Genomic DNA, 14,016 nt, shown 5'->3' with positions numbered 1-14,016 from the left:
GCCGGACGTTCTACATCATTTTTTTAGACCTTTAACATTAAAACTGTAGTCGCCATTATGATGTGCAGTGCTGTTTTTAAATGAACTATAGAAAGTATTTCAATGGTCGAAATCTGTGCTTTTGAGTGTCATACCAGTTATTACGGTAATCTACGTCACAGCAGCTCAGACGAGGAACCAACCAGAGTGGGCGCTGTTAGTTTTTTGCTCAACGGTAAAAACTGTTTACTGTCAGCACGTGACTGCAAACATGACATCACCCACATCTGCGGTCCTCTCCAAGGTTTCTAATTGTCATCCCACTGGGTTGAGTTTTTCCTTGCCCTGATGCGGGATCTGAACCGAGGATGTCGTTGTGGCTTGTGCAGCCCTTTGAGACACTCGTGATTTAGGGCTATATAAATAAACATTGATTGATTGACTGTTTTTAAGCACTTCTGATTTATGGCTATTTAAATAAACATTGATTGATTGATCGATTGATAGCATACGAGTGGTATCATGCAGATTAAAACATATTTGCATTACTTGCCAACCCTCCCGAATTTTCCGGGAGACTCCCGAATTTCAGTGCCTCTCCCGAAACAACCATTTCCCGAATTTCTCCCGATTTCCAGCCAGGCTTAAGGCACGCCCCCTACAGGTCCGTGCGGACCTGAGTGAGGACAGCCAACGGTTTACGTTGTATTGCGCACCCTGACCGCAAGTGTGGGAGTCGGTTCTGAAGTATGAAGTAAAGACACGTAACTTCGTGACCTCGCCTGGTTATTGACTCCAACCCAGAATATTACACTGCCCATACCTATGCTCCTTCAAAGGCTGTGCTACTGGCTGCAAAACATTGCAATTTCAAATACAACAATGAGTAGAGAGGAGTGTTATGTGAGTATATGTGTAAATAAATGAACACTGAAATTCAAGTATTTATTTTATTTATATGTATATATGTATAATAAAATACACACACATATATATATATATATATATGTATGTGTGGGAAAAAAATCACAAGACTATTTCATCTCTACAGGCCTGTTTCATGAGGGGGGGTACCCTCAATCATCAGGAGATTTTAATGGGAGCATTCGCATACCATGGTTTATATAGGGCACAGAGTGGGTGGGTACAGGCTGGCCTAGGGGCGTGGTGATTGGCTCATGTGTTACCTAGGAGGTGTTTCCGTCTATGGCGGCATGCTGTCACAATTTCGCTGCGCTTGTTGAGGGATGACAGGTCTGGACGGTAAATAATAAACAGTTTCTCTTTCAAGCATAGGTTGCATCTTTTATTACCACTATTGTAAGGTGTGCTGGATGCAAGAATTTGCCATGTTATTGAATATTCAACATTATTGTCTTTGAGGTCCCAAATGTGTTTGCTGAGTTCTGTGGTATTTCGCAGGTTTTTGTTCCTGAAAGAAGCCTTGTGATTGTTCCATCTGGTTTTGAATTCTCCCTCGGTTAATCCTACATATGTGTTAACCGAGGGAGAATTCAAAACCAGATGGAACAATCACAAGGCTTCTTTCAGGAACAAAAACCTGCGAAATACCACAGAACTCAGCAAACACATTTGGGACCTCAAAGACAATAATGTTGAATATTCAATAACATGGCAAATTCTTGCATCCAGCACACCTTACAATAGTGGTAATAAAAGATGCAACCTATGCTTGAAAGAGAAACTGTTTATTATTTACCGTCCAGACCTGTCATCCCTCAACAAGCGCAGCGAAATTGTAACAACATGCCGCCATAGACGGAAACACCTCCTAGGTAACACATGAGCCAATCACCACGCCCCTAGGCCAGCCTGTACCCACCCACTCTGTGCCCTATATAAACCATGGTATGCGAATGCTCCCATTAAAATCTCCTGATGATTGAGGGTACCCCCCCTCATGAAACAGGCCTGTAGAGATGAAATAGTCTTGTGATTTTTTTCCCACACATACATATATTGCGCTCTACTACGGTATCGAGCACTATTTTTTGGATAACCTTATTAAGACATATATATATATATATATATATATATATATACATACATATATATATATATATATATATATATATATACTGTATATATATATGAAATACTTGACTTGGTGAATTCTAGCTGTAATGTAAATGTATATGTATATATATATATATATATATATATATATATATATATATATATATATATATATATGTATATATATATATATATATATATAAAAATATATATATACATATATATATATATATATATATGTATATATATATATATATATACTGTATATATATATGAAATACTTGACTTGGTGAATTCTAGCTGTAAATATACTCCTCCCCTCTTAGCCACGCCCCCAGCCACGCCCCCGCCCCACCCTGACCACGCCCCCCACCCCCCACCTCCCGAAATCAGAGGTCTCAAGATTGGCAAGTATGGAATAGAAACAGGTCGGTAGTTGCCAGATAAATGACGCAATTCTATTGAAGCAGAAATATATCAATTATTATTATTATTCCTTACTATGGTATACTTCTAATCAAATTTTGTTATTATACGTTTAATTGTACAGTCTTGTTTCCCTTTCCAACACCGCCTTACCGGGAAGCTACGCTGCAACCTAACTATACGTTTGACCCTTTCTTGGGAAAACCCCCACTGACGAGTAGGGAACGACGGCAGCCAATCAGCGTCCGAGAAGAAAATAAACAGCCAATGGCTGCTCGCGGTTTTTCCTGACGCACTCATATTATGGTACGCGAGGTCGCTGCTTGTAAATAATATAGCTTCCTCAGAGCTGCAACGTAACTGTATGAATTGGGAATAATATATATTTCTCTTAAATGTCGTTGTGGTTTTGTAGAGAGTGGCGGTCCGTCGCAGTGACTGCCGGGCTATTGTTAGTTTGTCTAACTTTTGCCTGATACGCACCCAGCCGGTTGGCGAGTTTAGCCAGCAGCTAGCGTTAGCTCAGCGTTTAAGCTAATCAGAGGTGACCAGGGCAGCTTCTTTTTTTTTGCACAGAGTGGATTATTTAACATGACGAGCCACCTCTGACCTCAGAATTAACACCAAATAAAAAGGTAAGATATTCACTTTTCAAAAATACTCCCCCCCCAGCCCCCCAATTAGGCTGGGAAGAGCAACGTTGCTAGCACAAAGCTAGCTCGCCCGTGACGCGCTCCTGTCATCGCGCCTAATTGACGGACTGACAGCTTTGTTTTGATGACGTCATGCAGTTTTTTAAATTAAAACAATTAAGGGTGGACCACCGCTGTAAAATAAGACGCGACATCGCTGTCACGTCCGCTCATCGTTAGCCAGCTAGCCCGGCTAGTCAAGTGGGAAATGAAGCTCACTGATCTTCTTGTAATTGTGCAGAAAATGACTCCGTGAAGCTGCTGTTCACTTCACAGTTACGTACTGTTTTGTTGTATAAATGAAGCGCTGTCCCCCCCTACCCCAATAGGCTTAAGCCTGAACCGAAGGCGGATATGGCTTCTTTCACATGCGAGGTGTCAGAAGGGGAAATCCATGTGTCGCACCCTGCTCATTGTCTATTTTTAGATGATTCTAATTAGCAGAGGAGAAACGAGCAAACTCATGCAAATCAAATCAAGGCCCCCAGCTGCACAACGCACCAGGCTATACTGTAGTAGTAATATCACATTTGTTTTATACATAACCCTAAATCCATGGCCTGCAAGCTTAGCTTATGGTCTTATGATTATTATTATGATTTTTTCCTATGTTTAAAACACTTACTTGTGGTTTACATAACATGTAATGGAGGTTATTTGGTCCAAATGTTGCATAGATTATGTTTTGCAGACCGTCTTCAAGTCTCTTAAGGATGCAACGTTTCTTATTTATGTGCCTTACAGCGTTGCTAATAATTTTCGTCTTACAGTAGAAAGTTTACCTGACACATGAAACGTGAGGGGGGAAATTGGAGGGTGCACTATCCACTTTAGCTGCCAAATGACAGTAGAGCGTTGAATATCTTAAAATGTGTTTGGTATGGCGTCACATTAGTGCCAAAAATCCGAGCGCATAAAAACTGTTATCGCGCGCTGATTCTCGACTTCGTGCGCGCGCGACACCCTTTTGCGCGCGCGTGGTGCCTTTTTGCGCGCACGCGGTGCCTTTCTGCGCGCGCGACGCCTTTCTGCGCGCTCTCTGTGTACTCCTGGCATCTCTCCTCGCGCTGTCATGTTTCTTTTTGGCACTTTGGGGGCGGGTATGCTTAGACGGCCCCTCCTTTCTGATTGGCTGTGAGCATTTTTCAAATGACCAATGATTCTCCAGCGTAGCAACGTTGTAGCCATCTTACCTCGGACAGCTAGCCTCAATCATTACATTCATGTCAATGGTACATGTACTAATTAAATGACCATAACTTGCTCGATTTTCGACCAATTTACAAACGGTTTGCCTTGTTACAAATCTTATTACATGTAGATATGACATAGGATGCTGTACCTGTTGAAATTACCTCTTTCGCTTTAAAAAAAAAAATGACTTACCGGTAATTGTGCAACATAGTTGTGTAGTGTCAGTGATAGTCAGTTCTTTGATTATTTTAAACTGTTTCAGAATACATTATTAAAAACTATTTTTAACATTTTAAAAACAAAATTCAAAGATTATTTCATTAATTTTATGGCTGAATCAAAAGAAATTCCATAAATTAGAAAACAAATGTTCAAGAAGAAGTGAAAATATAAAATAATGTTATGGTTGGATGTTATTGCTGGCTGAAAGATGTGATTATGGTGTTTGTTGTCTTATTATTTATTTGGGTCACATTTTGTATTACCCTGTATTGTGTTTATGTGGTTTGAAATAACCTTCATCAGCGCGCGACATTTTTTTATCCACTTCTTCCTCCGCAAATCTTGATACATATTGACGATGACCCGCCCTGCTATACTTCTGATTGGCTCTGAGCATTTTTCAGCATTTTTCGCCTGACCAATCAGAAAGAAGGGGCCGTCTAAGCATACCCGCCCCCAAAGTGCCAAAAAGAAACATGACAGCGCGAGGAGAGATGCCAGGAGTACACAGAGAGCGCGCAGAAAGGCGTCGCGCGCGCAGAAAGGCACCGCGTGCGCGTGCAAAAAGGCACCACGCGTGCGCAAAAGGGTGTCGCGCGCGCGCACGAAGTGGAGAATCAGCGCGCGATAACAGTTTTTATGCGCTCGGATTTTTGGCACTAATGTGACGCCATAGTTTGTTGGCAATCTCAACTTTGACCACATGTACCGTATTTTTCGGACTATAAGGCGCTCTTAAAATCCTTAAATTTTCTCAAAAATCGACACTGCGCCTAATAACCCAGTGCGCCTAATGTATGGAATAATTCTGGTTGTACGGTAGTCACACATAAGAGATACGTGTAGATTGAGATACGTGTAGATTGCAATATGACACCAAAAATGTACCAGGCTGTACTATAGTAATAATATCTCATTTGTTTTATTCATAACCCTAAATCAATGGGTGAGGTCCTGTAAGCTTATTATGGTCTTATTATGGTTATTATTATGTTGCATAGATTATGTTTTCCAGACCGTCTTCAAGTCTTTTAAGGATGCAACATTTCTTATTTATGTGCCTTACAGCGTTGCTAATAATTTTAGTTTTACAGTAGAAAGTTTACCTGACACATGAAACGTGAGGGAATTTGACGGTGCACTATCCACTTTAGCCGCCAAATAACAGTAGAGTTTTGAATATCTTGAAATGTGTTTTGTGGCAATCCCAACTTTGACCACAGTGTCTGTTGCGACGTACCATATTTTTCGGACTATAAGTTGCACTTAAAATCCTTTCATTTTCTCAAAAATCGACACTGCGCCTTATAACCCGGTGCGCCTAATGTATGGAGTAATTCTGGTTGTACGGTAGTCACACATAAGAGATACGTGTGTAGACTGCAATATGACACCAAAAACGTACCAGGCTGTACGATAGTATATACCATAATAAGCTTACAGGACCTCACCCATGGATTTAGGGTTATGAATAAAACAAATGAGATATTATTACTATAGTACAGCCTGGTACGTTTTTGGTGTCATATTGCAGTCTACAAGTATCTCTTAACCCTAAATCCATGGGTGAGGTCCTGTAAGCTTATTATGGTCTTATTATGGTTATTATTATGTTGCATAGATTATGTTTTGCAGACCGTCTTCAAGTCTTTTAAGGATGCGACGTTTCTTATTTATGTGCCTTCCAGCATTGCTAATTTTAGTTTTACAGTAGAAAGTTTACCTGACACATGAAACGTGAGGGTATTGGAGGGTGCACTATCCACTTTAGCCGCCAAATGACAGTAGAGCGTTGAATATCTTAAAATGTGTTTGGTGGCAATCCCAACTTTGACCACAGTGTCTGTTGCTATGTACCGTATTTTTCGGACTATAAGGTGCACTTAAAATCCTTTCATTTTCTCAAAAATCGACAGTGCGCCTAATGTATGGAATAATTCTGGTTGTACGGTAGTCACACATAAGAGATACGTGTAGACTGCAATATGACACCAAAAACGTACCAGGCTGTACTATAGTAATATCTCATTTGTTTTATTCATAACCCTAAATCCATGGGTGAGTTCCTGTAAGCTTATTATGGTCTTATTATGGTTATTATTATGTTGGATAGATTATGTTTTGCAGACCGTCTTTTAAGGATGCGACGTTTCTTATTTATGTGCCTTCCAGCGTTGCTAATAATTTTAGTGTTATAGGAGAAAGTTTACCTGACACATGAAACGTGAGGGTATTGGAGGGTGCACTATCCACTTTAGCTGCCAAATGACAGTAGAGTGTTGAATATCTTGAAATGTGTTTTGTAGCAATCCCAACTTTGACCACGGTGTCTGTTGCTATGTACCGTATTTTTCGGACTATAAGGTGCTCTTAAAATACTTAAATTTTCTCAAAAATCGACACTGCGCCTAATAACCCAGTGCGCCTAATGTATAGAATAATTCTGGTTCTACGGTAGTCACACATAAGAGATACGTGTAGACTGCAATATGACACCAAAAATGTACCAGGCTGTAGTATAGTAATAATATCTCATTTGTTTTATTCATAAACCTAAATCCATGGGTGAGGTCCTGTAAGCTTATGGTCTTATTATGGTTATTATGTTGCATAGATTATGTTTTGCAGACCGTCTTCAAGTCTTTTAAGGATGCGACGTTTCTTATTTATGTGCCTTCCAGCGTTGCTAATAATTTTCGTCTTACAGTAGAAAGTTTACCTGACACATGAAACGTGAGGCAGGAAATTGGAGGGTGCACTATCCACTTTAGCTGCCAAATGACAGTAGAGTGTTGAATATCTTGAAATGGGTTTTGTGGCAATCCCAATTTTGACCACATTGTTGCGACGTGACATATTTTTCGGACTATAAGGCGCACTTAAAATCCTTTCATTTTCTCAACAATCGACAGTGCGCCTTAAAACCCGGTGCGCCTAATGTATGGAGTAATTCTGGTTGTACGGTAGTCACACATAAGAGATATGTGTAGACTGCAATATGACACCAAAAACGTACCAGGCTGTACTATAGTAATAATATCTAATTTGTTTTATTCACAACCCTAAACCCATGGGTGAGGTCCTGTAAGCTTACTATGGTCTTATTATGGGTATTGTTATTTTTTTCTACTTTAAAAACACTTCCTTGTGTGTTTAATAACATGCAATGGAGGTTATTTGGTCAAAATGTTGCATAAGTGATGTTTTGCAGACCGTTTTCAAGTCTTTTAAGGATGCAACCTTTCTTATTTATGTGCCTTCCAGCGTTCATTTCGTTGACTAATAGTTTTCATTTTAGAGTTGAAAGTTGACCTGACACATGAAACGTGAGGGAATTTGAGGGTGCACTATTCACTTTAGCCGCCAAATGAAAGTAGAGTGTTGAATATCTTAAAATGTGTTTTGTGGCAGTCCCAACTTGATTATGTTTTGCAGACCGTCTTCAAGTCTCCTAAGGATGCGATGTGTCTTATTTACAGTCGTGGTCAAAAGTTTATCATACACTTGTAAAGAACATAATTCTGCTGGGTCGAAAGTATACATACAGCAATGTTAATATTTGGTTACATGTCCCTTGGCAAGTTTCCCTGCAATAAGGCGCTTTTGGTAGCCATCCACAAGCTTCTGGCAAGCTTCTGGTAGAATTTTTGACCACTCCTCTTGACAAAATTGGTGCAGTTCAGCTAAATTTGTTGGTTTTCTGACATGGACTTGTTTCTTCAGCATTGTCCACATGTTTAAGTCAGGACTTTGGGAAGGCCATTCTAAAACATTAATTCTAGCCTGATTTAGCCATTCCTTTACCTCTTGTGACATGTGTTTGGGGTCATTGTCCTGTTGGAACACTCAATTGCGCTCAAGACCCAACTTCAGGGCTGATGAATTTAGGTTGTCCTGAAGAATTTGGAGGCAGTCCTCATTTTTCATTGTCCCATTTACTCTCTGTAAAGCACCAGTTCCATTGGCAGCAAAACAGGCCCACCATGCTTGACGGTATGGGTGGTGTTCCTGGGATTAAAGGCCTCACATTTTCTCCTCCAAACATATTGCTGGGTATTGTGGCCAAACAGCTCAATTTTTATTTCATCTGACATCACATGGACAAAGATAAGACCTTCTGGAGGACATTTCTGTGGTCAGATGAAACAAAAATTGAGCTGTTTGGCCACAATTGCAGTGAAACTTGCCATGGGACATGTAACCAAATAATAACATTGCTGTATGTATACTTTTGACCCAGCAGATTTGGTCACTTTTTCGGTAGACCCATAATACATTCATAAAAGAACCAAACTTCATTTTGTGACCAACAAGTATGTGCTCCAATCACTCTATCTAAAAAATAAGAGTTGTAGAAATTATTGGAAACTCAAGACATCTATGACATTATGTTCTTTACAAAATTAACTTTTGACGACTTCATGTGCTTTCCAGCGTTCATTTCGTTGACTAATAATTTTCGTCTTACAGTAGAAAGTTTACCTGACACATGAAACGTGAGGGTATTGGAGGGTGCACTATCCACTTTAGCCGCCAAATGACAGCAGAGCGTTGAATATATTAAAATATGTTTTGTGGCAATCCCAACTTTGACCACGGTGTCTGTTGCTATGTACCGTATTTTTCGGACTATAAGGCGCACTTAAAATCCTTGAATTTTCTCAAAAATTGACAGTGCGCCTTATAACCCGGTGCGCCTAATGTATGGAATAATTCTGATTGTATGGTAGTCACACATAAGAGATACGTGTACACTGCAATGTGACACCAAAAATGTACCAGGCTGTAATAATATCTCATTTGTTTTATTCATAACCCTAAATCAATGGGTGAGGTCCTGTAAGCTTATTATGGTCTTATTATGGTTATTATTATGTTGCATAGATTATGTTTTGCAGACCGTCTTCAAGTCTTTTAAGGATGCAACGGTTCTTATTTATGTGCCTTCCAGTGTTGCTAATAATTTTAGTAATTTTAGTTTTACAGTAGAAAGTTTACCTGACACATGAAACGTGAGGAAATTTGACGGTACACTTTAGCCGCCAAATGAAAGTAGAGTGTTGAATATCTTAAAATGTGTTTTGTGGCAGTCCCAACTTTGACCACGGTGTCTGTTGTTATGTACAGTATTTTTCGGACTATAAGGCGTACTTAAAATATTTAATTTTCTCAAAAATTGACAGTGCGCCTTATAGCCCGGTGCACATAATTTATGGAATCATTCTGGTTGTGCTTAGGGACCTCGGAGCAATTTTATTTGGTACATGGTGTAATGACAAGTGTGACCAGTAGATAGTAGTCACACATAAGAGATGCAGGTAGACTGCAATATGAAGCCAGTAAACAACACCATAACCATAACCTGCTCATCGGCAGTGCGCCGTATAATCCGGTACGCCCTATGGTCCAGAAAATACGGTTAATTAGCGTTTTCTGTCATTTTTAGCAGAATGCATAGCAAAATGATTAACCCCCACTTTTCCCCTCGCACGAGATGGGACCATATTTATCCCTTCCCTACTCTATCGTCAACAACCTATTATCCCCTGACAAAAATAAGACAATAACGAATCAAAACAAAATTCACACTGACTCAGACGATAACAAAATTAACAAAAAATGTCATCAACAAATAACAAACGAGACAGAAACAAAATCCAATCATGTTTAATTTTGTCTTGTCGATGTGTTAGACAAGTTGGTAATATATCCAATCAGAGCTCTTTAACAGTGCATATATGACAGTTACAATTGTGAGCCAATCAGATGCTTTTACTTGTGAGAAAGGAATTTCGATTTAACTCCACGAAATTGTGGGGATTTATCATGTTCCACATCGTAATATGTGTACACCTGAGGCAAAGTAAGGAAGACACATTTGATTTTTGACGCTTTATGATGCCATCAGCAGGCAAGTCATCGTGACAGATACACAGCTCTACGTTAAAGCTATACGTATGTGCTGCTTTTGGTTGTTCTGCGTTCATAAACAAATTATGATGAAGGCATGCATCCTAACTCTATTTCACAACACACATTCATACCTGCTTTGCCAGAGACATAGCATAAAAATAGAAAAAGTGCCTGAAAGCTATTCATTGGCATGGACCATTGTATGCATCATAAATCATTCATCACCATAAGATGCTATGGTTGTCTAAAAAAGGTGCATTCAAATAAACTTTAAAAAGTCCTTATCTTTTATACTTTATATTTTTATACAACTAAAATTAATGTAATTTTAGCTGACTGAAATGTGTCATTTCATTGACTAAAACTACAGCAATTTAGATGACTAAAATTAGACTAATGCTAAAATAAATTTTCGGCAAAAAGCTGACTAAAACTAAATCAAAAACAGCTGTCAAAATTAACACACTTCGGCAATGTTTTCTCTCCGTCATACATGTTTTAGTTTTTAGCGCTTTCAGAGCGAGCCTACTGACAGATATAAGTTCGAACTATACGCTACTTTGTATTAAAAATGGCAACAGCGGAAGATGCATGTGCATATACGAACCAGTCTGCCTCACAACAAGAGGATAGCAAAAAACAAGGAGTTTATTGACTACAGCACGGACTACAACGGCGGACTCGCTCAAAGCACTTTGGGTAAATTTATACCAGATATGGATGATCCGCTGACGTCACGAATGTGAAACACGTCACCAAATGGGCAAATTCCAAACGGCTTGCTCGAAGGCAAGATTGTTTTATAAATATCTCCGCAATGCCTCCACGGTTTGATTTCAATTTTCTGGGACTTATGCAAATCCCAAAGACACAACAGCAGGTACCAATAAGTAAGAAAAGTTGGTTTTGCTTAATAGGGCCCCTTTAGCTATCACTATCACTCACTCTAAACACGTGCACACAGAAGAGTGAACATTTGTCACGACACACTGCTATCAGTGGTATGTCACTGACCGAAGCACCACAGGGTGGCGCTTAAAGTTTGGCCAACTAAGTAGCTGCGTTTCTATCACCCCTAGTGATGCGCAAACCTAAATATCGCAATAAGAAACTGGTATTGGAAACACCCATATTTCACAAAACGTCTCATATCGCTAAAACTATTTTACGCTCTCATGAGGTGGTTTTTGAGACGTTTCGATATTGAAGTGTGTCGCAAAAGCATGATGACGGAAACACTTTTATCACATTTACAGGGCACCTAAACACAGAACCGGCAGGGCACCTATGCAGGACAACTAGGGAAGATGGGTCGTCTTGGTTCCGGTGGGCTGTATCGCAGGTCCCTTCATGGCAATAGAGACCGATCCGCAGGCTCGGAGAGGCCCACAATGTTGAGTGGGCCCTTCAATCCACAATTTATGTGTGAATTCCTCGTTCTCTCCTAAAAATCCCTGTTTTGTGGCCGATGCCATACGTAAGGACGTTCGTTCCCTTTGAGAGATCACCCGCTCCCTTTGTCTTCTATCGACGATCACGGCAACAGCAATGGCTGTGGATATAATCACATCTATAAAACCATGGAATCGCAAAGCGTCCATCTTCCTCAAAGTGGTGTCTGGCGGGACGAGATTTCACGAGAATAACGGCTCATGATGCAAAACAGCCTTTATGGACACACCTACAAGTCGCAAATGTACTTGGTCTAAATTTTAGAAACATAGCTTTTGTTTTGCGAAAAACTGCAATGGAAACGCAGCTCATCACCATTGACTTGAAATTTCTCACACAACACTGTAACTTATGGTACAGATGTTTTCCCAAGTCACCGACAAATTTGGCACACACCTTTAGGGGACGGACAAGCACATTTGTGTAACGCTTGATAAACATGATTGCAGCCATCAAGCAAAATGCCTTTTTGGTAAGGAATTGGTAAACAATTTTCCATAAGTCATTGGCCATTAGTTTCATGATTATGAATTGTTAAATATATCATCAAACATTTATGTTTGCACAAATGCATAGGCGGCGCCATAAATGGCATCTGTTTTAATTCAACTAATCAGCTTTACTGATGTGTGTTGTCGTAAAAATATTTACGCAAAAATTCTCTTTGAATGCCGTGGCCGTCAGATTTACAGATGCCATGTCTGCTTCTAAGCTAAATCATCTGCGTTCAAATGAACCAGATTGAACGCACTCTTTTCTGTATTGCAGACTCCAGTCAGTCTAGCTTGCTGTGATGTTGCCCCTCCTGCCTGGCATGCAGGCATGAGCTCTGTCCTGTGGAGCCAGGAGAAGCCCAGCGGGGGCTTCAGGGAGGATTGGAGGACTGGAGGACACCACTACATGGTGGTGAAGGACTACACGGCGGAGAAGCCTCACCAGAAGATCGTGCGGATCCCGCGCGGCAGCCTGGGCCAGGTGTGCCAGGAGCGCAACAACATGGGCCGCACGCTACCGCCCTGCAAGGGGAAGAAGAGCCTGCGCATCCTGGACCAGACCAACGTGGTGCAGAGCCTGGACGAGCGGGACATCCGGGAAATAGACGAGAAGCTGGCCGAGCTGCTGTTCCCCATCACCAACTGTGAGGAGCGCTACACCCTGCTGTGCAACAAGTCCCGGCTGGAGCGCGTGCGCGACATCGACTGCGGCTCTAAGGTGCGGGTCCAGCTGCGCACCGGAGATGATCCGCTGCCTGGTGTGGTCCGCTTCAAGGGCTCGCTGCTCGCTGACAGACCCCTCTCTGGAATTCTGTTTGGAGTGGAATTACTGGTGAGAACAGTTTTGTGTCGCATGTTGCCATGTGTTGCTCAATGGCAACAACAATTTTCTGTCAGCACGTGGCCGCAAACGTGACATCTCATTGGCTGGTTCTGAGACAGGATCGATTGCTTCAGTCTCAATTTACCGGAAGGGAATTTAGGATTTTTCAATTAAAAATTTTGCTGAAAAAAATGCATTAAATAAAATCTTCAGCATAATTTGATGTAACAAAATTAGTTTACAAAGTTCAAAGGCAAACAATTCATACATTTATTGTCAAAAAAAGCTTTGTAAGAAAGACAAATTAACCTCCATAAACTCAGGGAACAAATCCCTGGACACAGGGACACATGGACAAAGAATTTAAATTAGGTATGTGCCCACCGATCTGAATTGGACGATTTTGATAAAAAAGTTTGTGTTAGGCCATTGTTAATTAATTCCTTTTAATGCCAATCGCCATACTTGCCAACCCTCCCGATTTTTCCGGGAGATTCCCGAATTTCAGTGCCCCTCCCGAAATTCTCTCGGGGCAACCATTCTCCCGATTTTCAACCTGGCCAACAATATTAAGGGCGTGCCGTGATGGCACTGCCTTTAGCGTCCTCTACAACCTGTCGACGCATCCGCTTTTTCACCATACAAACAGCGTGCCGGCCCAGTCATATATTGTATGCGGCTTCTGCATAAACACGAAAGTGACTGCAAGACATATTTGATCAACAGCCATACAGGTCACACTGAGGGTGGCCGTATAAACAACTTTAACACTGCTCCAAATATG

The 14,016-nt window shown here is 40.7% G+C and overlaps 1 protein-coding gene across 2 annotated transcripts in view; it reads left to right on the top strand.

Moving 5' to 3' along the window:
- Positions 1 to 2,743: 2,743 nt before the first annotated feature.
- The window catches only part of cyld (cylindromatosis (turban tumor syndrome)), a 56,631-nt gene continuing 45,358 nt past the window's right edge, over positions 2,744 to 14,016 (top strand). For both annotated transcript variants that reach the window (XM_061964553.2, XM_061964552.2), the window contains exons 1-2: positions 2,744 to 3,077; positions 12,684 to 13,241. In XM_061964553.2, coding sequence (XP_061820537.1) covers positions 12,738 to 13,241 — 504 coding nt within the window. In that variant the 5' untranslated portion in view covers positions 2,744 to 3,077; positions 12,684 to 12,737. The remainder of the gene's footprint in view (positions 3,078 to 12,683; positions 13,242 to 14,016) is intronic.

The sequence above is a fragment of the Nerophis lumbriciformis genome, linkage group LG06, assembly GCF_033978685.3.
Source record: "Nerophis lumbriciformis linkage group LG06, RoL_Nlum_v2.1, whole genome shotgun sequence".
NCBI classification, from domain to species: domain Eukaryota; kingdom Metazoa; phylum Chordata; class Actinopteri; order Syngnathiformes; family Syngnathidae; genus Nerophis; species Nerophis lumbriciformis.
This window is presented reverse-complemented; position numbering and strand designations above follow the sequence as displayed.